The sequence below is a fragment of the Metarhizium brunneum genome, chromosome 1, assembly GCF_013426205.1.
Source record: "Metarhizium brunneum chromosome 1, complete sequence".
NCBI classification, from domain to species: domain Eukaryota; kingdom Fungi; phylum Ascomycota; class Sordariomycetes; order Hypocreales; family Clavicipitaceae; genus Metarhizium; species Metarhizium brunneum.
Genome location: NC_089422.1, coordinates 8,083,112 through 8,107,569, shown reverse-complemented (window position 1 = coordinate 8,107,569; position 24,458 = coordinate 8,083,112). Strand labels below are relative to the sequence as shown.

Here is a 24,458-nt window from a genome sequence, read left to right as displayed (position 1 = left end):
CTTGGAAATGGATTATCCCGGGTCGATTTTTTATTTTTATTTTTATTTTTGGAGTCGTTGCCATTGCGTAAGAAAAACAGAGGCGTGGCCAACCAGCATGTCGGGCCAAGAGCCGAGACTGTCGGCAATGCTAAATACCGGACGATCTGACGTCTGAGACGCTGTGGACAAACCAGGGGCCATCCAAGACTCCGTCCTTCCTTCCCCGCAAGTTTATCGGTACCTAACGTACGGAGTACGGAGTAGTTCCTTCTAAATTAGTACCCCACGCAGCACTTGAGCACTTGCCAGTACTAGTAGTACCAGACCTACATGTAGACTAAGACGCCACGCTTCAGCTTCCGAACTCAAAACCTCAGCGTCTGGTGGTTCGCCCCAAACCCTCATGATACCGCCTGCTCTGACGCAAACGCCCCTGCACGTCTACACTGCGTGATGGTATGGCCTCATCCACGAATGGCATTACACCATGTGACCCCCCCTTGCAACAGCCTCCAGACTCCTAGTGATGCTTGGCATTGAGCATATTATCGATTCCCCCAATCCCATCGATGGTGTCTGGACCTGGGACCACGCCGCCAATGAGAAGTCTCGAGCTGCCCGGCGTCTTGTCTCAACTTTTTGGAATTGTCTCTGTTGACCCTGGTTTCTCTGACGTCTGAAGTCGAAAGTCGTCGCCCTACATCGTCTAATGCCGCCTTAGCCCTAACCGATCCAAGCAGCCACCGCCTCTCGGGAACCGGTATGCCCCCTTGTGCATCATCGCACCAGCTGCCAGTGGCGTTGAGTCTTTTGATGCTGTGCCTGCTTTAGCATGAATGTTGCTGGGGATCTCAAAGGAAGTGCACAAGCCGGTGTCAGAAGTGAATCATCAAGATCATGGTGGAACGATACCAAGGCTACTAGACCATGCTTTCTGTTCCTCGAGAGGTTCTGACGTTTCTACTCCGCGATATCGACAGCTATTCGTATCGATCCATGTTTTAGGTTTGATTCTCAGCAAACGCAAACGAAGCTCAGCGCAATGGCCGTCGACTATATCATGAGGTGCCTCTCCCGCATCAGTTAGAAGATTTGTCTTGTGGTCATCATCTGCAAAGATTTACACACCTGAGGCCTTCGTTTCCATTCCTCTCCTTTTTATCACTTTCCTTCAAGAGCTGTGCTCTACTTCCGTTTCATTTAACACATACTTGTTTTTAACTCTCATTTACCTTTAAAACATTCCTTCATTTTAATACCGACATAATGAAGTCTGTTTCTGTTCTTCTCTTCACGGCCGGCCTGGTGTCCGCTGTGGCTGTCCCTGTTCAGCTGGCTGAGCGAGCGGCTCTTCAACCCCTTCCCGGTCTTACCGCCGTCGAAGAGGATCTGGAAAAGCGAGGCTTGAGCTTTGTAGAGCTGATGGCGAGGCAGGAGGCTGCTCAAGGCGAACGCCCATCTAGCGCTGCTCCCGCCGCTGCATCTACAACGGCTGCCGCAGAAGCTCCTGCCGAAACACAAAACAACCAGGACCAGAACAAGGACCAGAACAAGGACCAGAACAAGGACCAAAACAAGGACCAAAACAAGGATCAAAACAAGGATCAAAACAAGGACCAGAACAAGGATCAGAACCAGAACCAGAACCAGGATCAGAACAAAGATCAGAACAAGGACAATAAGGGCCAGAATAACAACAACAACAACAATAACAAAGATAATAATAACAACAACAACAACAACAACAAGGATAATAACAACAACAATAACAACGACCAGAATAACAACAACAACAACAATAACAACAACAACAACAACGGAAACAGGAACGATGATATCAACCAAATTATCCAGCAGGGCCTTCAGGGCAATCTTTTCCAAAGCCTCTTGACCCCTTCCATCACTGCCATCATCAACCAGATGGGAATTGGTCAAAACTTCAACTTTGGGGCTATCCAGAACCTGGGATTTGCCGACCAGATTTTCCTGTTCAACCAGCTTCAGCTGGCGCAGGGCTTTGTTCAGTTTGGTGTTGTTCCGAGACAGCAGGTTATTACTGTCCTCAACAATGGATTCGTAAGCAACGGTATCAACGTCGGTGAGTCTTTATCTACCGTAATGAAAGGCACAAAAACACGCGGCTAACAACTAGCAGGCATTTTCAAGCGCGATGTGGAAGAATGATCTCGCTGCCTCAGTTGAATTGGAAGAGCGATGAACTTGAGGGATTTTAGGGACTGGGGTGGGGATTTGGGGTAAGAAATTGATCCAAGGCATGGTATATATCAGACTAGGACGAGACTGAAGAGCAGGGAAATTCAGTCTGAGGATGGGGAGGCGTTGACTCACTGGGTGATGGAGGCGAGGGGATGGATTTGATTTAGCGGTGCCCGCTACAGGCACTAGATTAAAGTGTCAGTTTCTGCAGAAAAAGAAAGACCCCTTACTGCAATGGTATGATTTGGTGAGAGCGTTTAAAAACCGTGAGGACAGTAATATTTCTGTCAATATCTATCGTTGGTCACTTTTGAGAAATTCATATACCAGAATACGGAGCCTTGTTTATGGCTGTACACGGAAAGGGCCCAACAAATCGTGAAGCCCAACAAAGGGGCTTCACCGACAAAGGACCTGTTGGTTACACAGATTGAACACGTGCCCGGGCAGGGGCCGTAAGCACACGTGTTCCCTTCTTGTATATACGGAGTATTGTAGTGGTCACTGTTCCTTTGCTTCCTCTTGGAAAACCAAGGACCTTTGAGACTCTTTGATATTATCTTTGAATTTGAACCTCGTCAGAATGGCGGATTCCCAACCTTGGCCTTTTGAAATTCAAGTGCGCAAATGGTATGCAGAGCAAAACTGAAACCATACGAGGGCCGCGTGGGTTCAATGTTCTTACTAGGCCGGTTATAACCCAATGACGTCAGCCTGAGTGTCATGAATCAGGTCAATGAAGGTTTTGCATAGTTGAAATTCCATCTCGTCGTTTCCGTACTCGAGGTTTTTCTAGGCTCGTCACGGCCGTTGGCTGCGCTGGTGTTTAAACCTGTAGCTCTACCATCAAGTAAGTATACGTGTATACGCTTGGAAGGGTCTGATCATTGCAGACGGAGAGGGACATCAAGCCAACTGCCGTCATGCGTACATAGTTTCGTGCCGTATCCCGTCGGGGGTTATCCCGTCGGGGGCAACGCCGTAATCTCAATCAGCAAGGCCGAGTATTCTCGGATGTGCTCATTCTACAGCGACTCGGGGGAATGTAAAGCGAGAGGAGACTGGTTTGCTGGTGCTCGCTTTGCATTGCGCCGAGTGTTGGAGATTCTTTCCCACGTGCTTGCGCCCTTTGGACGGTTGAGGAGGGGTGGTCGTTACTAGTACGGGAAAACCAGCCCTAGATGACCGTGAACCATTGAATGACCCGATTATCGCCAAGACATAGGACCGTTATAGCCCAGGTTTACTGGATTGCTGGTGAGTGGAAAAGGTGATTCAATGTCTGGTTGCTTTTTCTAGGGCGTCAATGGCTCAAATTAGGGCTTGGTTGAGGGTCGGCGCAGGGGTCTTTAGGGGTTCCAGCAGGCAGCATGTGGGGCGGGTCAGTACAAATTGACTCGACATGGACATTTGATTGAATTGATGTCGATATAAAAAGGATCAATCAACATTGAAGGCGCTTGTATTCTGTAATCCCGCTAAAATAGTACCAGCATGTTCATTCATCTTTATTCCACTGTGTCAACTACTATTATTTTCCCCCAAAATTCCATGCTGCATCAACATGCCCAACTCGCGCTTGGACAATGGTCCCAGGTTGTGCAATTTGGCGGATTGCCGTCTGGTCATGCATAACGGATTGCCGTGAATTTTAGCTCATGATTAAAGTCAAGTGCCGCCGGCGCCCCCTTGTGGCCCGGTTTTCCTTTCGGCCGTATCCAAGTTGGGCCATGTAAGAGTCAGGATGGCCATAGTAAAATAAAATCATGCACCATGGAGTCTGGACAACCTCCACAGGGTATTATGTATTTATAGGGACAGAGGAATCACCATTTCTTCTTTTTTTCTCTCTTTTTTTTCCGTGTCAACTTACTTCACTCGTTTTTCAACTCAGTCTTTCGCTTCAGTCACTCGTTGGTAAGAAATGGCGCGCCAGTCTTTGGTTGCGGGCGTGGCAGCGGTTGCCGTCGCCCTCGTGAGCGCCGCAGACAGCACCACGACGGTCTCGATGCTGCAGCCGCTGGCCGATGACGGGGAAGGGCTCACGCTCCGAGGCTCGGTGGTCGGGGTCGACGGCGACAAGACGACGTACGGGTTCGGCTGCGAGGCCGGGGCGTCGGCGGACAGCTGCTTGCCCGAGGGCACTTCCATGACGGTGGTGCAAGGGCCGTCGACCTTGGTGCAGTCGATCCAAGCCACCATGTCCGACTGGGATGGCAAGGTGGGCGGCGACGAGGCCGAGGACGCAGAGGATCTGCTCCATCAGTCCGCCGTCGTGTGAGTGTTTCCGTGGGAGAAGCTTCTTGGCCAGGCTCGACTAACGGACTGTTCTTTGATAGGTCTCTCGAACACTCCTGCAAGCTCAACCCGGACCAGAATCGCGCAGAGTGCGGCGTCATGGCTGCCGTGGCTGTCGGGTCGGCCACGTTCGTGTCGCAAGGCTCAGACGTCCTCACCGCGTACAAGGACATGGTGTTTCCTGTTGTCATTACTGCCGGTGTCGACAAGTTGTCGCCGGCTCCCGGGGCGACGCAGACTGGAAATGTGCCCGCGGCGACGGGCAGTGCTGGTGCATCTCGCACGACCTCGCTGGCTACGATATCTGGCTCCAAGGCACCTGCTTCTACCGCGTCTGCTTCCACGGCCGGTGCTACTACGACCAACGCTGCTGGTGCGGTGGTTCCTCGCCGTCTTGGCCTGGCCGGTGTTGCCGCTGGTATTGGGGCAGCCCTGCTGCTCCTGTGAGGAGGGCATTATGCAAATAACAATTTGGCTTTCCTACTCGACAGTGCTACGCTGCCGGGCTTCCAGGCCCAGGATTACAGGCAGCACAGTCCTTAATTAAAACCCTAATCATGTGATGAAGCTACAAGGCATTCAGGACGGGTGGTATCAAGCAGTGGAGGTTGTGTGCGGTCAAGTCTTTAGCCACTGCGTTGGACCATCTGTGGGGCATATGCGACAGATACATAGATACATGTACATGTGTACCTAGATCTTATCTTTTGAGGGATAGAACATGCATGTGTCAATATTCCCTTTCAACGTCAACGGTGCCGCCGTGGTGAGGGCTTCAATGGTCGTACAAGATGCGGTGTGCCGACTAGCCTGGAGCTTAAGTCGTTTTGAGATGCATCCAAGAAGATCGGACTGCAAACTCCCGAAATCTACAACTAGACATGTAAATAAGCTAAAATTCTGTTCTACCAGCACTGACCACATGAATTTGGCATGTCAACCTTGACTGCATGAGCGCACCTTCCTTCCGCCGCCATCCAACTACCGAAAATGTCCATGTCACCATCGTGGGTCCCATGTCCTCACTGCTCAGTGCTCACGGGTGGCAACTATAAACGTCACCATTTCAAATCGACCCCCAACCTCGTCACGATACGTTTCCCCACGCGTGGCGTCAATGCAAATACGTCCGCTTCAAACACAACATGTCTCCGGCCTCCGTCTCACAAGGCAGCCGCCTCGCTGGGTTCCCCTCATGTGCCACCATGTCCGACCCCGCGCAACCCTCGAGCGCGCGAACAACACCAATGGAAACATCAGACGCACATGGCCCTTTTTTGTCATCCAGCACAAGGAGAGCGTCGTGCCAGGCCCCATACCACCTGTTCTTCAGCCCAACCCCAAAACAAACTGCCCTCCCCCCCTGGCCACCCAGATTGGGTTCCTCCTCAAACGTGCCTGTCGGAGCAAGTGTGTTGGCAGCGCTTGGTGGCGGAATGATCCGAACCATAACACCATGCGGCCCTATTCCATGTGAAACTACTCCCGAGATGCTGCCAATGAGATCCCCCCGACTGCGGTACGCATATACCAGCCAAGGCGCCTTCGTCTGATCGACTGCCACAAAACGCTACCGGCGTAGGTGGAAAGACCCCGTCATCTGAAGCCGGGCGCCGTCCTCTCCAACCATGCAGCCTATTGGTCCTTGGCATCTCAACGTCTTTTGGTCTGTTGTGGTATCCTCTGCCGGAGGCGCAGCCATCCGAAGACGTTGGCCTGATGCCCTCTTTTTGTGTTTGGACAAAGAGCACCGGTCCGGATGGACGTGGGTGCCGAGGAGGTGAGGTCGGGATGGACATTTACCGGGTTAGTGTGTGCTTGGCCGGCCGCTTTGGGCGTGCTGCAATGCGGTGCAATGGAGATGATGTGATGGGGGAGAGCTGCGTCTTGACGGCGCCGTGCTGGTATATAATGCCTCGGATGGTTCGTCTTGGATCAGGATTTTGTTTTGCTCACCAACCCATTCATTTCAGATCATCTTTCGACTACTTTCCCATACATTCATTTCCAGAGGTATGATGGCCCAAACTTGATAAACATATATGAGAAAACGTCCGCCCAGCTAACAATAATCCTCTCTCGCAGCTGTGCTCGCTGTTCGTTTCCATCCTTCATTTCTATACAACCCGAACACTTGAGCTGTGCTCCGTTTCGGTCTTGCAACAAAACAAACATTTACACTTAGTACACTTAATTCTTCTTCACCCCCATTTCACCATGAAGCTGTCCACCGTCCTCGCCGGCACTTTCGCCGCCTTTGTCACCGCCGCCCCGGCCGCCGCCCCCGTCGCCGAAGCCGAAGTCGACGCTCCTGTTGCTCTCCCCGTCTTTGAGCGCGGCGTCTTTGATGCCAAGCGCGTCAACAACCTCAACTTCAGGCAGCAGGACCTGAGCTACCTCTTTGCGCTCAACCAGGGTTCCTTCAACTTTGGTCTCCTTCAGCAACTGGCTCTCCAGAACAACTTCAACATCTTTGCCTTCCAGGACCTCTTCAACGTCGGCACCTTCAACATCAATGCCCTGCTCCAGTTTCAGCAGCTGCAGACTCTTCTGGCCATTGCACAGACTGGCGTCTTCAACCAGTTTGACCTGGCTGCCCTCAACCTGGGTGCCCTGAACCTGGGCCTGATCAACGGCATCGGTGCCTTTGACATTGCCAGCATCATCGATGTTGGTGTGGTCCCTCAGATCCAGTCTGTTGTGAGCACTGGTAAGTCTCCTTTCCTTGGTATACAGGCACCTAGGTGCATTCATTCAGAGCTAACCGTCATTTTTCAGTCACTCCCACCGTCATCATCTAAGGGATGACATGGCTATTGTACATCTTTGTGGCTACCGGTGCGGTTGAAGAAGGGACCTGGCTTGATCTTGAAGGCCTCAAAGTACATGGGGGTTTGGAGATGTGGTTGGGGGGATTTCTCTTTGGATGGAATACATTCTTGACGAGGCATCCTGCACAAAGATGGACCGGCTTAACTAGGAAGTGTCGTGTTGCACCGCAGCGCGGCCTCTCCTGGTGCTACAGCCGGGCTTAATGGGTGAGGCTGCTGGTTAGTGGCTAGGGAAGTTTAGAACATGAATCAACAATAGTATTGTCGTGGTGAAACCGGCATTTGCCCTCCCCGCGCTGTGATTGATACTATTCGCATGCGACCTTCTGCGGGCGACATATCATTATTTCCCATGCTGTGTTATTCGGCTCGCATAACATGTTCCACAAATCAGCACATAAGCTTCAGCTGCTGGCATACCCGATCCCTTTGGCCGCCGCTCCATGGTTGGACACAAGCACGTGGCTTGTTTGAGAACAGGTCGACGACACCGGGGTAGAATGCCTTCAAACCTGATAGACTTGCGGCTTCTCTAGACCCAGTCCAGCACCACAGGGTCAGCCATGGGTTACTCCTACGGTTTGCTCGCTTACGCTTGAAGAGAGGTATGTGTCCCGACTGGTAGGGGACCTATGTATGTATGTATTTGCAAACGGCGTGCCGGCTGGCATAATGATCCGAGCCGCGAGCGAATGCGCGCACCGCCCTTTTGGCCCTGCGTCACCCGGCTACCGGGTAGCTCTGGAGGATGCAGACGATGCAGACGATCCCTGATGGCGACAGCAGTCGGCTTCTTCCGCGATGCCGTTGTGCGTCGGCGCAAATGGCTCCGTTTGGAGGGCTCCAGCGCGCCAGGAGCTAAATTTGAAGACTTTCTCGTCATGCCGGCTGAGCATAGCCACCAATCGGACCGTGGGCGGCGGCAATGCGACGTGGTCCATGCAGCTTCCCGTTTGCCTGTGCAGGATCGCCGAGCCTTTGCTGGAGGGCATCATTTATTGGCTGCTGAGGCTGTGCAGGCAGGCCACGCCACGCAAAGACAAAGACAGACTTTGGGGGGCCTGAAAGGAGGGGACTCGACCCCTGACCCATCCAGATCCTTCTGCTGGAGAAGTGCTCCGCTGGCGGCGCAAAGAAATTCGGCCGAAGACGGCGCATAAGATGGCCAGCTGAAGGGAGATTTCAGAATCAGGGCCGTGTTGGCTGCTTAAAGATCAGGTCGTGGAACATGGCATCGATAAGGCCGTCATTGGCGACGGCTGACGTCACCGGGTCGGGACCTCTTGACTCGCTCCTTCCCTGCCCTCGGTCGTGTTGCGGGTTCGCGATCAAGGAGCGGCCAACATTTCAGAACATCGCATCAACCCTTCGTTATGCGACGACGACGACGGCGACGTGTTGATGCATGGTCAAGGACCGCATTGATCGATCAGCAAATTCCCCGGAATCGCCGCTGCATCTCACAGAGCACAACGTCGTTCATGAGACAAGCCAGATTTGGCCGGATGAGTAGAGTTCGTGGGACCGCATGCGGCGACATCATGCCGTCGCCAGTCTGTCGGCCTCGACATATCAGACCACTTATTGCCAGGGATCCGATATGGATGGATGTCGTTCATTATTGAGCCGAAAGCTTCGAATTGCTGAAAGCCACCAAAAATAGGCGGGGGTCAAGGTATGTACAAAACCCCTGAACGGCGCCGGCTCCAGGCACAACTGGAACGAGATTACTGGAACCCAGTCGAGGCTCAGTTGAACGTTTTGCGCCTCAACGTCCTGACACTCCTTCTTGTTTGTCACCGTCGGCGACGTAATAACGGTACCCACAGTTTTAGGGGGAGGCCCAAGGCCGTGCAGAATGCCAAGCCTGATACGACATTTGGCGGATCGGGCGGGATTTCACCATGTCAAAATGACATGCCTCTATTGTCTTGCCTGCTGAAGTCGGAAACTACTTGTGCACTATTTCGGCAACTGAAACCGATAAGTGCCGGGTTGTGCTGCGATGCCAGTTACCAAGACCAAGAACCCTCATGGATATGGATGGGCTGAAGCCAAGCGGCGAGGCGTTGCTAATAAAAGTCTCAACCACTTGTCAAGATGGCGGCGGCCGCCTACCCGTACTAGTAGTCGGCTGCCGCGTTGTGGCACAAGCATTTTGATTTTTTGTGGTGTGCCTGTGTCCATCCACTTGGGCCCGAGGGCAACACTTGGGATGAAATCCGCAGGCTTAGCTCGCGGGTTGGCGGCAACCCACGAACTCGTCCAGCACGATCTGAGACACGAGGCGCTTAGTGACTTGTGGTGTATCACTAGGGGTACATATGTACCGTGGAGGGCAAACGTTATACATATGTATGTGAACGGCGGCGACTTGCTCATGGCAAGCCGGCACCGTATCCATGCAAGACTTGCTCCGTAGACGAGAGAGCCTTTTACGTCTGTCGGGTCAACTTGCCGTCGCCCGTTTGGGTGGCTGCAGCGTCCGTCGGGCTGGCGATGGGCTTCCATGATACTTCATACAGCAGGGCTCATTCGTTGCCCTGTCCTCATGATGCAGGATAAATCTATTCCCAAAGCAGTTCTCACTCACGGCTTCTCTCCCTTTGCGTACAGGTGACTGATTTGTCTCATCAAGCACACCATCATGACAGCCCTTTGTCCTCTCACAATGGAGCAGTGAACCTGAGGATACCCAACAAAGACGATGGGAACGAACCAGGAGGTGGACTTGTCGACTGACGAATCACTTTCTCGTCCAAGGGACTCGACCGACGACACCCTTTTCTTTTGCCCTTTGGGCTCTGGTATTTTGAACCCTTTGCAATCCAAAATTGTATGTACATCAACAACCAACATGCCACATGCAGCATGCATCATTCAAAGATGGTGGAGAAGCAGTGTACATATTTAGCACCCTCGGAAAGGAGGGCAAAGACAAGGAGAAATCGGTCTCACCCTGGGCTTGGCTCCGCCTCCACCGCTCGTGATGCTGGCTGTCGCCATGGCTCACCCACGACTGACCCAATGGGGCCATGATCTTCACTCCTCCAGAACGACGCAACACAACGAACCGCGAACGGTCGAGCGGCCTGTTCATGCCTGCTTTTCAGTTTGCCCAGTCAATCCAGCTCTTGGCGCGCTTGGAGGCTAAAACGGACCCCTGAGCAAGAAAGACTCCACCGGCACAACGCCGTACCGTACCCTAGCTCGTGTAGACGAAGCTCTGGGTCCATGTCCGTGTCCTTCCATGTCTCCTCGGGATGCCTGGTCCAGGAACATGTTTATTGACAGCCTAGTCCTGCCGTCGACATGCAGCTGACGGGCCGTCTCGTCCTGAGCAAACGGCATTTATCAGAGCCAGCCTTCCCACCTCCTTGCGCTTCTCGGCTCACTTTTCATCACCACGGAATATAAGGACTATCCCTCCCTTCTTTTCTCTCATTGCCAACTTGAAGTGGGTTGTGGCGCTCGCGTGATCACATCCCTGTTCTGAAGATTCAGCAGCCGCCGTCACCGCTTCGAAGCCGCCGCAGAGCAGCACAACGAGGGAAGAGGGGAAGCTAGGGGGAAAGACGGGTGGAACGTATCTGCTGTCAAAACATGGGAGAAACCCTTCTGCGCTTTGAATTGAGGACCAGACGCGGTGAAGGAGCTGGGAAGCTACACATTACCCAGAATGCGTCGAGATAACGACGAGGTTGCTGCCGCCATGGCAGACGACAACGGCACCTACTTCACCTATCGACCACTTTCGAATCTTCCCACACCTCCCCCAACATACAAGGAATCCAAATCGCCGAGCACAATTGCGTCCAGCAGCTTAGAAGATGGAGAGCCTCTCAAGGCGAAATATCGAGGTATGTACATGGCCCGTCACATTGACACTGCTGTCCTTTCCTCTCGCGTCACACTTGGCTCGATGTAGCTTGCTGACCACGAATACTCCCAACAGGACCCGCCATCCACTTGGTAAACCTCATTCCTTCATCAGCTTCGTTTGCCATAGCCTCTGTGCCTATTGTGCAGGCAATTCTAAGCCGTGCCGACTTGCCTATCGAGACAGTTGCCCTCGCGGTATGTATTCTCGACAGCTTGGACAAGAAGTTTGCCCGAGCGTGGCGGCTCTCCTGTCCTTTGCTGCCCGGAACATGGGCCACCTCGTCGACAAACAAACGACATACACTCCCCCCGACTCCGCTGTTGTACCAACACCAACAGCACCAGATGCTGCACATCGACTCCGTGCCACCGGAGCTCATCATTCTTGCAGCGCTTGTCATTGCTGTCAAGTTTATTGAGGACCCTCAGCAGCCAACCCAGTATTATTGCGATGCCTGGGGCCGTGGTACCTGGTCACACGACCAGCTCAATGCCACTGAGCGATGCATTATGGAGAGCCTCAACTATCGAATCATGCCACTGTGCGACGAGGACTGTCTGTCCGATGCCATGGTAGACATGCAGTTGGCCGGAAGGCAACTGGATTGGGACACACCCCCGCTCTCACCACCCGATAGCCTTGCCAGTAGCGGCAGCAACATGGATCGCAATTTCGTCCTCGGCCACTGTCGATCCAAGACCATGATGCCTTCAACGGCGGCCCTGGGACTTGGCCTGTCTTTGACCCCTTCGGAGTCTCCTTGCACGACGTCTTGCGAAGCCGTGACGACGCCACGAAGTGAAACCCTCGGAACTACCTACTTTTAGATTATGGGTTTTGGTTATCACTCCCCGCACATGAGCGATATGATACCATAATTGTTTTCTTTTTTTTTGTTGCAAAACATCAGATTGGCGTTTACCAGGAACATGATAGCAAGCGGGCTCGTGTCAACATGACACATTTCCTACTGGGCCTTGGGAGACTATCGTCTCCAAGGCTAGGATTCACACGGCGTTTTCCTCATCTTGCTACTGAGAATGGGTGCTTTTTATTTTTGTTTAGCAGATCTCTGGCTCAGACTTGGCTTTCATTTTTACTCACATACCCTGGTTGTGGTTGACTAAGGAAACACGGAGTTTATGCTTTCTAATGTGGGTTAATATGGGAAGAACCTTCCCGGGGCACATGGCGCAGCATTTCGCACGGGCAATACGGGTTATTATATTGGAAATGGAATGAGCGCACTAATTGGCGCTGCACCGCGATTGGCAGCTGAACATGATGGGGATCCGACGGCAATTTCAAGAATTTTGGAGAATGACCGTCCGTCCATAGCCTAATATACCACAATTCTGTCGCGATAGATTACTCTAGTCTACGTCTGTGCTTGCTTCTGGGCGTTTTCAAAATGCCATAAATCTACGCCTGTCCCCCCAACGTTCTTCTTCTTCTGCTCTACGGGCTCAACCTCTCCAACGTCCACTTGTCGTCCTCGCCGTCTCTGCCCTCCTCCCTGACATAGACGAAGCGGTCATGCAGGCGGCACGACCGGCCCTGCCAGAACTCGACGCGCGTGGGCACGATCCTCAGCCCCCCCCAGAAGTCGGGCACGGGAATGTCCTCCCTGCCCTCGAACGTCTTCTCCGCGTCGGCCACCCACCCCTCCAGCTGGGCCCTGCCGTCGTCGCCGTCCACTGCCCCGTCCGGCTCGAGCACCTGGCTCTGGCGGCTCGCCCAGGCGCCGATCCTGCTGCCCCTGACCCTCGTGTCGAAGTACTCCTGGCTCTCGCCTGGCGAGTAGCGGCTCGCGACGCCCTCAACGCGCACCTGCCTCTGCAGCGGGGCCCAGAAGAAGACGAGCGCGGCGTGCGGGTTGGTAGCCAGGTCGGCGGCCTTGCGCGACGTCCCAAAGTTGGAGTAGACGACGAAGCCGCCCGCCGCGTCGAGCTCCTTGAGGTAGACGATGCGCGAGGAGACGCGGCCCGACGGCAGCTCGGCCGTGGACAGGGTGCACGCCTCGGGCTGCGGGATGGACGAGGCCTGCGCCTGCGAGAACCAGCTGTTGAACTGGGGCGTCGGCGTCGTCGGGTGCAGGTCCCTTCTCGAGAGCGTCGACTTGGTGAACTGCTCGGCTTGGCCGTGGGGGGAGGAGCCGGCCGGTGCGACTGGGAGCGAGGGAGCGTTGGTATTTTATTTTTTTTAATCTTGTTTCTTCTTCTTCCTTCTTCCCGAGCCAACCCCCGTCGGAGGGCTTCTGCAGGTGTGGTGTCTTTTTTTTTTTCCCCTCCTTCTCTTGGTTTCAAGGTGAGGCAGGCTTACAGATGAGCTTGGCCTGGGATGGCCGGCGGTACAGTGCCATGGTGGTGCGTGCGAACAGTGCCCTGGGGCGTGTGCAGCGCATCAATGAGTGAGTTTTTGGAAAGCCGTGACGGCTTTGAATGTCTTTTATTTCCCTCTTATGCTGGTTGTTGGGCGAGGGCGAGGGCGAGTGAGGACATGATGCAGGTTGGATGAGTGAAGGTGTGTAGTCGTGGTATGACGATGACCATTTTCTCGGGAGGGTGTCGGGGTCGGGTGGCTCCACGGGTGGCGGCTGGCCGCGGGAGAAACACTGTGCATTTTTCTTCGTGTCCATTTACGCACGGTACGCGAGTGGCCGAGATTTCGACCTTTGTCTTCATGATGGGACACAGCAGGGGTTGGTTGTGCCATGATAAGCCTTGCTTCGTAAATCAAGTCGATGCCTCATTTCGATGCCGGTAAACGGCTGTTCAAAAGTAGATGCTAATAAGAGTCATTGCGGTAGGACCCCAGTCACTTATCTCTAGACGTTCCATTCCCGTCTCAACTACGCCTCTATCAACGCAACTTGGATCTATCGTGGGCTATTCTCGCCCCCGTCTTGCGGCTACACAGATTGTCAAGTCCAAGCTACATTTCGGCCCGCAAATGAGCTCGTTGCAGCCTACCTGGTCCTCGCATAAAACACAACTCCGTCCAGGAAACCGTCTACACCAGCTCGATACGTAACCTCCAGCCCTTCCACCTCTCCATCGCTGCCCACCACGAAGCGCGCCTTGAAAAACTGCCCAGTCTCAGGGCTCTCGTCTCTGAACCGCCACCGCGCCGTCCAGTAGTCCCCGGAGGCGTGCTCCAGCGTCACCCGCTGCGCCCAAATGAACTCTGGCCGATCCGCCACCAGCAGTGTCCTCCCGTCGTCCCCAGTCTGTTCGCTGAGCGCGAGCCTCCCATATCCATCGTTGTGGTACGTCCCTGCGAGCAGCGACGGGTCCACGGACGGCGGGAGACGAGGAGAGGGCAGCCTTGGGAACAGGAGCGCTGTGGCGTTGGCAAGGTCCTGCTTTCTTCTTCGGAGGGCTTCTTTTTGTCTGCGTCGGAGTATTTAGTATTCACGATGCTTTATTTTCTCTCTCTTCATCCGGCTTCAACCGACTAGACTTACAATCCGTTGATATCGATACGCCTGTCCTGTGGGACGCCCAGCCTGTCCTCAAGCAGGCGATACGTCACCGCCTCCAAGACGCCGTTGGGGTAATTCGCAAAGACAACGAGGCCGTACTGCCTCTCGGGCAGCCAGTACACCAGCGCGCCGTGCGTGCCCGTCGAGCCAGAGTGCCAGATGGTCCTCTCGCCGTGCAGCACCGTCCGGAACCAGCCCAGCGCGTACGTCGTCACGTCGGCGCCCTTGCTCGGCTCCGCCATGGAAACGAAGCGCGGCCGGACAATGTCCTCGTGCGTGGCCTCGGACAGAAACGCGTCCTTCTTCAGCAGCGCCTTTACCCAGCGCGCGTAGTCGACCACGCTGGAAATGACGGCCCCCGCGCCGGAGACCTCGGCCGTGGCCATGAAGGGCATGGCGACGTGCTCCCCCTTCTTGTCGTCGTACCAGTACCCCGTGGAGAGATCCAGCCCGGACGCCCTGGCGCTGTCCACGTCCAGAAACGTCGACTTCATCCCCAGCGGGGCCCAGATGACGCTCTCCAGAGTCTTGCGCAACGACGCCCCCGTGACGGTCTCGACAACGTGCGACAGGACCTGCCACATGGGGTTACAGTAGTGCCATTCCACCCTGGGCTCCAGCTGGGCCGGGAGGTTGCGCAGGTTCCGGACGGCGTGCGCGACGGGCGTGCTGGCGTTGGAGTCGGGGTACGTCGCGAGCGCGAAGTCGTGGCTCGGCACGCCGGTGCGGTGGCTGACGGCGTCGTCCAGCGTCAGGAGCGCCGTGGCATGCCTGTCCCGGAGGACAAAGTCGTCGCGGATAATGGACGAGATGGGCGTGGACCAGCCGTCCTTGAGGGCCGGGTGGTGCTTGGCGTCGATGAGGTGGGCTAGAGACGCCGCGAGCTGCGCCTTGGTCGTCGAGCCAGTAAACCAGAGCGTTTCGGGCGTGGCCTTTGTGTCCGGGAGGTTCGAGTAGCCGTATGCCTGCATCACGCTTCAGCACAATTCCCGCGGTCCCGTTGGGTCATTGCGGACGATACCTCTGTGAAGACGTCGTCGCCATCGATGACGGCCACTGCCATCCCCGCCAACTTCCACTCATCCATCAGAACCTCCACATGGCTGTTGAAGTCACCCGTGAAGGGGCTCTTGTTTGTCTGCGCGGAGAGGGGACTGGAGACTGAAATCTGCGCGGACAATACGGCTGGCAACACGGCCGCGGCGACCATCAACTTGTATACGGTCCGCCGTGCCATGGCTAGGGATTGGGGTGTGGCCATGTATGTGCCCCAACGTATTCCAGAATCCATCACGGATGAGAATTACAATTGTAATGTTTAAGTGAAACCTTTGTTCAATTCGGTCATGCTTATGCCAACTACATCCACCAGGCAGGTGAGGTCGCTTCGGGTGCTGTAGCCTCTCTCCCTCTCTTGCCTCTTCCTAGTGGAGCCAAGTCTGGAATGGAACATTGAAGGTGGATGGATGCCAGCATAGCCTAGCCGCCAGGCATCTCCGGCCCGGCCTCCCGGCATGCCGCTTGCTGGACTTGTGCTTAACGGCATAATTAGTACTATTGACAATACATATGTATAACCCTCTCCAGATGCTGCAGCCCAGCGCCGCCTCGCCCAACCGCATGCCTCGCCGAATACTTGGTTGGCATGAGCAAGCTCCCTTCAGCAGCAGTGCACAATCATTTCCCCAAGTTTTTCGCTCTCCAAAACAACAACCAAAATTCACACCGGCTGTCGTGCATCAACACGCACTCACATGACAGAAAATCCATCGGACCAGGCTTTTCTAGCTAGCTGTACAATGCAGTAAACACGACACTCAATGATACGCCTCAGCCTTCTTCAAACAAATCTCATGCTCCCGAACAAAACACCAATCTCTATCCTACACCGTCCCAAGCAATTCGCCTCGTATACCCGGAAAAAATAAAAGGAAAAGAGTAAAAAAGAGCCTTCTTGATTTAACCCATCACCTTGCCTGTCATCATAGCTCCGTGTCTGTGATATGTACAAGCCATCTCGTCCACCGCTATGTACCATCCCGTCGCACACACTCAACTCCAAATATCCAAAGCAAAAATAAAGCAAGGGGAAAAGAGTCCCCTTATCTGGCATTCGTATCCGCTCACCAGAAAGGGTATATAGCATGCTCAACATGGACAGCTCCCCGCCTCGTCCCTCAGCCCATCATCCCAGGGTGGCCAGGCGGTGCGGTTATGTTTGGCATCTGAGGGTTTTGCGGAACCGTTGGACTGGCTTGGTTTGGCCCCTGACCACCAACCTTTTGTCCAGCACCAGGGCGGAAAACGGGCTCCTTCTTCGGGTCAAACCCCGGGAAGACCGCTTGGAGTCGACGATACAGATCCTTGATTGATTGGTCTCGCTCAGCCCTGTCCGCAACGGGATCAATGTTCGCATCTTGTCCTTCTGCCCTAATTGGTGCAGCTCTCAGCTTAAGCGAAAGATTCAAGGGCGGCGCGCTGAGATACGCCGGGCAGGGAGGTGCTTTAACCTCCGGTTTTCGGTCTGCCATGGCGGCCATGTAGGACAGGTTTGCCTGTAGTCGTCTCATACACCTGGAAGCCCATGTTAGCTTGCTGAATACCCTAACTTCGCCAATACAGAGCTCTAGCCTACTGAAGATAATCTTGCTGGAACAGGTTTTCCTCTTCGGTGGGTTTCCTTTCTGCCGGATTGCCATTTGGCGAGGGGTTCTCCTTTTTAAGCTCCGATTGTGTGGTTTGAATCTGTATTGATTCGTATAGCAGCTCATGGTTGATGTCCAAGAGCAGCGCAAACCTCTCCTTTTCCCTAGACTCGGCACCTGGACTCATTGGCGTGCCCGATGCAGGAAGGGTCATACCACCGCCGTGGTTGGCTGAGAACGTTGGCGTTTGGGGTGTTCCACTCGCGGATTGCTGCTGCGCGTTTTGTGGAGTTTGATTTTGAGACTGGGGCTGTGGTGTCGAGAATTGTTGTTGCTGCTGCTGCTGCTGCATCGGGTTCGTGGGAGTGCCTTGGGCTGCACTCGGTGGTCTTTGAGGTGTAGAGACCTGTGGCATGGCAGCATTCAGCTGCGGTTGGTGAAGTTGCTGGGGTTGAGGCTGAGGCTGTTGAGGCTGTGGAGGTTGTTGCGGCTGCGGTTGTATTTGTTGCTGGGGTTGCTGCGGCATCTGTTGCTGCTGTTGGGGATGTTGTTGATGCTGGTGCTGGTGTTGTTGTTGTTGCTGTTGTTGTTGCTGTTGCTGGGCTGCCTGTTGAGCTGCTTGTTGTGCCTGCATCCTCTGCATTAATTGCATCTGTTGGGGGGTCATGCCCGGTTGATTCATCGGAAATCCCTGCATGCCACCGGGCATCATGTAATTATTCGGCGCAAAGTTTTGAGGCATGCCGCCGCCGCCGCCGCCGCCGGGCATCATCTGACCGTAACCGGCTCCGGGGAACTGTTGGCCGTATCCGGGCACTGCATTCACATCTTTGTTAGCATATTGCAAGAAGAACTGGCCATTGGGTTCAATTCAGCTGCGTACGAATTGCATCAGCATTTTGCTGGGCGCTCTGGATAGGAGGCGCAAGCAAATCAATCGTCACACAAAAAAGCAAGGCAACTCACTCTGTCCATTGGGTGGCATATTGGCCATCCCAGGGTTTTGCATCATGCCAGCTGGCATGCCCTGCATCATCTGGGGATTGGCACCGGGGTTGAAGCCTCCCTGGGCTCCCATACCCGCGAACTGCTGTTGTTGGTTATACATCATTTGAGGATTGGGCTGCCCAGGCTGCTGTTGGGGTGGTTGCTGCTGCTGCTGCTGTTGCTGCTGCGGCGTTCCGGGTTGGTTGAAGGCCGGGTTGCCAAAGCCATAGCCGGCATTGTACATGGTGGACTGGGCGTTTGCTCAGCTGAGACTGGACTGTTGCGTCGAGAAGGGGACGAAGAATGGTCTGGCTTGGTGGTCGTTCGCGACCCGAGACGGCGCGTCTGGACAGGCAGCAGTGGATTCGAAGTATTTTGTGCTAGGTAATACTGATCGATGGCGCTGGCGCGCAATGACGTGAAAACTCGGTGGTCGCCACGCGCTGATACAAAAATCGCGGCCGTTTTGAGTTTTAGTCGTGTCGCGGGTGGTGTCTTGTGACAAAAGTTGCGCCGAGTCGGGCCTTGACAGTCTCTCTAGTCGTGGGCGGTGTGAGGGTCGGTTGAGGCTCAATCCGGGGAATTGTAACGCTGGCGTAGATCTGGACGTTTCTGTCGGCCTGAGGTACTGGGAGAGAGTTGCGGCGCTATATCGTGGGTGACGGCATGCGCTTCGTCCGGCGGGCTAAAATGGTGGTGGTTTGACACGAGGAAGAGCTGAAGTTGTTGGAGGGAAGGACTTTGTACTTTGGGCTACCCTGGACAGGGGTACCTTCCGTCCTGTGGACCATCACCCTGGCGCAGGTGCAAACGGGCCAATCACCCAAGGCGAGGCCGCATCCGCATCCGTCTCGGCCACGATTGACGCGGGACCCGCTTTCCGCTCCGTGCTCGGCCCAAGTCCGCTCCATTTGACTCAACCCACCATGAAATTCACCGACGCCGAAACGCTCAAAAGCAACGACGGCAGCCAATTCCAATTCCCGTCGATCCCGTCCATTGGCCACGCACAATGCCGCCGTTCAACCTAGAAACCTGCGCGCGACCCAACATCCTGGCGCTGCAGCCGTACCGCTGTGCACGAGAGTAAGCAGAAAAAAACTGCCCCCCGGCGCACAAAGCACGAGGCTCTGACAGAGAAATGCGAAAACACGCAGTGACTACAAGGACGACGGCACCAACGTGCTCCTCGACGCCAACGAGAACGCCTACGGACCGTCCCTCGACCCAGCCGCTGTCGAGCACGCCCGCTCGTCCCTCGGCGGCCTCGATCCGCTCGGCCTGCACCGATACCCCGACCCTCACCAGCCCGAGCTGAAGCAGCTGCTCTGCAGGTTGCGCAACACGCATGCCCACACCCCCAAGGCCATCGGCCCCGAGAACCTGTTCGTCGGCGTCGGCAGCGACGAGGCCATCGACGCCCTGCTGCGCTGCTTCTGCGTCCCCGGCAAGGACCGCATCTTGACGTGCCCCCCGACATACGGCATGTACGCCGTGTCCGCCCAGGTCAACGACGTCGACCTCGTCAAGGTGCCACTCACGCCCGCCCCCGAGTTCGCCCTCGACGTCCCCGCCGTGACCGCCGCCCTGTCCAGCGAGCCCGGCATCAAGTTGGCCTACTTTTGCTCCCCCGGCAACCCTACCGGCTCCCTCCTCGCCAAAGAACATGTAGTCCAGGTCCTCAACCACCCGACCTGGAACGGCGTCGTGATCCTCGACGAGGCATACATTGACTTTGCGCCCCGGGACTCGTCCCTCGCCGAGCTCGTCGCCGAGTACCCCAACCTTGTCGTCATGCAGACCCTGTCCAAGGCCTTTGGCATGGCCGGCATCCGCCTCGGCGCCGCCTTCACCTCCCCGCCCATTGCCCGCATGCTGAACAGCATGAAGGCCCCGTACAACATCGCTAGCCCCACGAGCGCGCTTGCGCAATCTGCGTTGGGGGACAGGGGCCTGGCCGTCATGAGGGCAAATCGAGCCAAGATTGTGGCCCAGCGGGAACGGCTGATTCAGGAACTGCCCAAGATTGAGGGCGTGGGCAGGCAAAGAGGTGGAACCGCAAGTAACTTTTTGCTCTATGAGATTTTGAACACCCTAGGAAAACCGGACAACTCCACGGCTGTTGCAGTGTATGAGAAGTTAGCCGAACACAAGGGCGTGGTCGTTAGATTTAGAGGCAAAGAGCACGATTGTTTGGGGTGCCTGCGCATCACTGTTGGTACCGAGGACGAGGTGACCAAATTTCTAGACTCATTACGCAATGCTTTGATCGAGGTGAGAGGCGTATCTGGTAAATAGACAAAACAGGTCCCGAGATCCGATTGATAAACTAAAGCGATACTTCCCTGAACATAGAGGCTGAAATGATATAGTCAATAAACCTGAAATCATTTGGCTGTGCCAAAGAAAAATCTCTGTTTATACAAGGTATTCGCTGCTCTATTTGAATGACAAACGCCGTCTTTCCTAACCATAATATGCCGTGTCGTGTTGTTATGTTCCTCGCAAGGTGTACATGTATGTACATACAGAAACCGAATAATGACAAAGGAAGGAAGATGGGACCTGTTGTCCAAGATGTATGGTTTTTCTCCCTTCTTTCTTCTTTCCATGTAATGGGCAAGCTCCCTCGACACCAGACTTTCAAGTCTATGCCAAACCCCAAACTGCGACGATGCTGCCAAATGCCACTGCCACTAAGGCCCACTTGTTGCTAGCGACGGCAGCTGATTCAGACTTCTTGGGTGCCTTTCCCTTGTTAAGAGATGAAGTAGCCGCAGGGTCAGGAGGTGAGGATGCAGTGGACGAGATTTCCCGCTTGCTTGATACGGCCAAGTTGTTGGAATATGTGTCGATGGGCTTGAATTGGTCGTCTTTGTTCTGTTTGATGTCGTTACCTTTGAGAGGTGCGGGAGAATCCTTGATGAGAAGACCCTGGACGACTTCCAAGGCACACATTTGGGGACCGAGAGTAACTGTGCCATCAAAGCCTCCTTCGTACCATCTCATTCCGCATTGATGACCGCTCTTGCCGCCCGTGCAAGTAGCGACAGCTGCTTTGACAGTCGGAACGAGGAGGTCCTCAATCTTCTTGCTGAGTGAGGGCGTGATTCGTGAGGTCTGCCACATGAAGCGAGAGAGGTAGCCCTTGAAAGTCACCATGTCGTAGTTGCACTTGCTATTTGGCTCACACTCGGCCTCCCACATAATGTTGTTATCCTTTCCAGTGAAGAAATATTTGCCAGCCTCATCGAGCAGCTTCTCGGTTCGCTGCTTCCACTTGTCGTCTCCAGTCTGTTCAGCCATGATCGCAGAGCCATAGAGGAAGATGCCGGTCGTGTAGGAGAAGGACTTCTTGTTCGTCGACTTGCACTCGTCACTGATGTCAGCACCATCATAAATTCGGTAGCTTTCTTTGTCGATGAAGCCAACTTGAGCATTCCAGTCCCAGATCTTCTCAGCCCATTCGAGGTAGGTATTGTTACCGGTTGCGCGACCCAAGCGTGCGGCAAGCTGGAAGAACCCGCCGTTGCTAACAGAGTTCTTGTACTTTAAACCGTTGGGGTTACTGGCTAGGATCTGCCAGAAGAGACCACCGCCGCAATGCTTGGTGTCCCAACGTCCGACGAGTTGGTTGAAGACGTTGCTGGAAATGTCGAGCCAGGAGGGGAGGTCTGCGTTTGGCTGAGGAAAGTTGCGCTCAGCGGCAGACATGACAGCAGAGCCCCAGAAGAACAAGTCGTCGTTCCCTTCCTCATCGGCGTGCTCAGGAGGCATGTAATTCTTGTTGGGGCCAAGGTTGGTAGGGGCCAGTAGGGCCTGGATGACAACATCGTTGTAGCTGGGATCAGATGTGTAGTGGTAGTAATCCAACAAGGCTCCCCAGAGAGCACCCGCTACCCACCAGTAATACGGCTGCTTTAGATTGCCAAAGTCCTACAAGAAGGAAATTCAGTACGGTATTCTTCGCGTCAGTCATGCATGAATAATTGGAACTACATACCCTCGACTTGGGATCCGTTGTATTGCCCGAGTAGTACGTCATGGTCTCGTAAGCAAGTGTCGCAGCGACATTGCGAACAGAAGCTGAAACAGTGATTAACGTTTGAACTATAGATGTTCATAGAGATGTGAGGACTTACTTTGGCTCTCAACATCAAGATCCTTTGGCGCGATGATGCCGCTAAGGGCAGCCACCGTGTGCACACTTTTGACAAACTTCATCCTGGAAGACGTTCAAGAATAGGGGCCGCACAGGTGGTATATACAGTTTGAGGTCTTAAAAAAGAAGAGGACAAGACAGAAACCTTGGAGCGTCTAATCGGAGTCCTGATGGTAAAACCAGAATCGGTAATTGTCTTGGTGGTCTAATATACGCTGATATGTGACAATGTTGAAATCTTCTGCCAGGAAGATGTGGCGGAATAGAATATACGTCTCTTCAAATGGAATTAAAGGACAAAGAAAGAAAGCAAACAAGAAATGGTCACGGCTTGCGCGTCATACGTGAAAACTGAGGTGTGTCAGGACTCAGCAGTGGCGGCGCTGAATGCCGTCTATTATTGTTCCTGTGCAACACCTTTGTTCCTTCGTGCCCCTGAAGAGGGAGGAGAATCGGAGAGCAGAGGTTCTAGCCCCCGCCGTAAGGAAAAAAGAGGAAAGAGTGAGAAGACAGGCAAATGAAGGGAAAATATCAAGAATAAGACGACAAGTGCGCATAAAACAAGGCCCAAAGGTGGAACCTGGTACCCCGTAGAGCCTCGAGAGTCGAGAAATGCAGCCGAAAAGAGAGTGTGACTGGAAAAACGAAACAAAGCGGCTGGCCCACAATTAAGGCTCTCAAATCGGAAAGAGTGCGAGCCGACCATACAAGGAAGGAAACGGTTGTCCTGTGGAAGAAGGGAGGGAAGGAGCACGGACGGCGAAGTGAGCTCGCCACCTCTTTATGGTTGCGGCTGGCCTGAAATTTTGTGAGTGTCATACTACAAGGTCTTTAACAAGAAATCCATAGCCAAGTGTTGTGTGCGCCTAAGAAGGGAGAGGCCTCTTCCCGCAACCAAAGCCAAGAACCAGGGGTATGCTGTGTGTGTAGGGCGATGCTGGTGGTGGATGGACATTGACTCTCGGATTTGATGGATCCAGGCGCTTGAGCCTGAGTCGCGGCTTGCTTGCCGATCGAACGCCCCAACAAGCCTCGTCAGAACATCAGATCCACCAATTCTGCGAGGTCGAGGCTGTTAGAATCGGGACGAGCAGCCAATATGCCGAATACTGTGGTCGCACAGCTGCTCACTGGGGGCGAAGAGAGACAGGTTTTAGGCGCTCTCGCGGCAAAGGCCAAGATTAATGCAGAGTTTTGGGCATGATGCTACGCCCTAAACCGTTCACACCGGTATCGATACTGCCGTGTTTCGTTGGCCAACGACGGATGAGCCCCCATCGTTTCGCGCGCGGCAAAGGAAGCAAGGCCGGCTAGCCAGTCGTCCTTTGCAAGGCAGGGGTCTGGCTCCGTGGAGAGACAACAGGCGGCTGGCTGATGGACGAATGCATCTGGCAAGCTGCATGGTAAGCTGGCTGGCGCCGGCTGGGTGCCATGGAGGCGCCGTTGTTTGGATCGGCGAACCAGTGTCCGTGGTGGTGCGAGATCTAAAATCGGCCGAGTGGCTGTCTTGTGGCCTTGCGAGGATTCTCTAACAGAGCCTGACCCCTGGCCATTGCCAACAGCAAGACGTTACTGGAAGGATTGGCTCGCATCCGCCCAGCGCCATCCGATGTGAAACAGGGATCAACCCCTCAAGTGTAAGACATCAGACCGGGGGCGACACCACCTGGAGCCAGAAGACAAAGCATGGGGAGAAGCAAGACAAGCGGACGGGGGCCGCACTGGCAGCCTCTAAGGATTCAATGTTCCCTTCCCACGAATAGAAAGAATTGGCTCTTGGAAGAGTCTGGGGGTGAGAACCAGAACATTTGAAAACAAAAGTTGGACATCCAGGTTGGCTCCTGCCCGTTTTCAATCAGTCGGCTGGCAGGCTGACAACTTAAAATGGCCAAAACAAAGCGGGGATCGGGGCACCCCTCACAGGCCGATTCCGAACCTGATAACTTTAGAACTTGGCATGTCAACATCT

The 24,458-nt window shown here is 54.4% G+C and overlaps 9 protein-coding genes across 9 annotated transcripts; 5 read left to right on the top strand and 4 right to left on the bottom strand.

Moving 5' to 3' along the window:
* Positions 1-1,248: 1,248 nt before the first annotated feature.
* On the top strand, positions 1,249-2,166 carry G6M90_00g024690 (uncharacterized protein; the record flags this gene model as incomplete). The annotated part of the gene is made up of 2 exons (XM_014692627.1): positions 1,249-2,080; positions 2,138-2,166. 2 exons carry the CDS (start codon positions 1,249-1,251, stop codon positions 2,164-2,166), a joined length of 861 nt encoding a protein of 286 aa, XP_014548113.1.
* A 1,957-nt stretch (positions 2,167-4,123) lies between these two features.
* On the top strand, positions 4,124-4,944 carry G6M90_00g024680 (uncharacterized protein; the record flags this gene model as incomplete). Its single annotated transcript, XM_014692628.1, has 2 exons — positions 4,124-4,476; positions 4,539-4,944. The coding sequence occupies 2 exons, from the start codon at positions 4,124-4,126 to the stop codon at positions 4,942-4,944; spliced, it is 759 nt and encodes a 252-aa protein (XP_014548114.1).
* Positions 4,945-6,714: 1,770 nt separating this feature from the next.
* On the top strand, positions 6,715-7,298 carry G6M90_00g024670 (uncharacterized protein; the record flags this gene model as incomplete). Its single annotated transcript, XM_014692629.1, has 2 exons — positions 6,715-7,207; positions 7,276-7,298. 2 exons carry the CDS (start codon positions 6,715-6,717, stop codon positions 7,296-7,298), a joined length of 516 nt encoding a protein of 171 aa, XP_014548115.1.
* A 3,709-nt stretch (positions 7,299-11,007) lies between these two features.
* On the top strand, positions 11,008-12,038 carry G6M90_00g024660 (uncharacterized protein; the record flags this gene model as incomplete). Its single annotated transcript, XM_014692630.1, has 2 exons — positions 11,008-11,188; positions 11,284-12,038. The coding sequence occupies 2 exons, from the start codon at positions 11,008-11,010 to the stop codon at positions 12,036-12,038; spliced, it is 936 nt and encodes a 311-aa protein (XP_014548116.1).
* A 631-nt stretch (positions 12,039-12,669) lies between these two features.
* On the bottom strand, positions 12,670-13,573 carry PDX3 (Pyridoxamine 5'-phosphate oxidase; the record flags this gene model as incomplete). The annotated part of the gene is made up of 2 exons (XM_014692631.2): positions 12,670-13,379; positions 13,534-13,573. 2 exons carry the CDS (start codon positions 13,571-13,573, stop codon positions 12,670-12,672), a joined length of 750 nt encoding a protein of 249 aa, XP_014548117.2.
* Positions 13,574-14,179: 606 nt separating this feature from the next.
* Positions 14,180-15,932, bottom strand: dap_0 (D-aminopeptidase; the record flags this gene model as incomplete). Its single annotated transcript, XM_014692632.1, has 3 exons — positions 14,180-14,603; positions 14,678-15,660; positions 15,717-15,932. The coding sequence occupies 3 exons, from the start codon at positions 15,930-15,932 to the stop codon at positions 14,180-14,182; spliced, it is 1,623 nt and encodes a 540-aa protein (XP_014548118.1).
* Positions 15,933-16,872: 940 nt separating this feature from the next.
* G6M90_00g024630 (uncharacterized protein) lies at positions 16,873-18,571 on the bottom strand (the record flags this gene model as incomplete). Its single annotated transcript, XM_014692633.1, has 3 exons — positions 16,873-17,269; positions 17,331-18,156; positions 18,307-18,571. 3 exons carry the CDS (start codon positions 18,569-18,571, stop codon positions 16,873-16,875), a joined length of 1,488 nt encoding a protein of 495 aa, XP_014548119.1.
* A 768-nt stretch (positions 18,572-19,339) lies between these two features.
* his3_0 (Histidinol-phosphate aminotransferase) lies at positions 19,340-20,625 on the top strand (the record flags this gene model as incomplete). Its single annotated transcript, XM_014692634.1, has 2 exons — positions 19,340-19,413; positions 19,485-20,625. The coding sequence occupies 2 exons, from the start codon at positions 19,340-19,342 to the stop codon at positions 20,623-20,625; spliced, it is 1,215 nt and encodes a 404-aa protein (XP_014548120.1).
* A 351-nt stretch (positions 20,626-20,976) lies between these two features.
* On the bottom strand, positions 20,977-22,551 carry DCW1_2 (Mannan endo-1,6-alpha-mannosidase DCW1; the record flags this gene model as incomplete). The annotated part of the gene is made up of 3 exons (XM_014692635.1): positions 20,977-22,263; positions 22,331-22,413; positions 22,470-22,551. The coding sequence occupies 3 exons, from the start codon at positions 22,549-22,551 to the stop codon at positions 20,977-20,979; spliced, it is 1,452 nt and encodes a 483-aa protein (XP_014548121.1).
* Between the last annotated feature and the right edge of the window lie 1,907 nt (positions 22,552-24,458).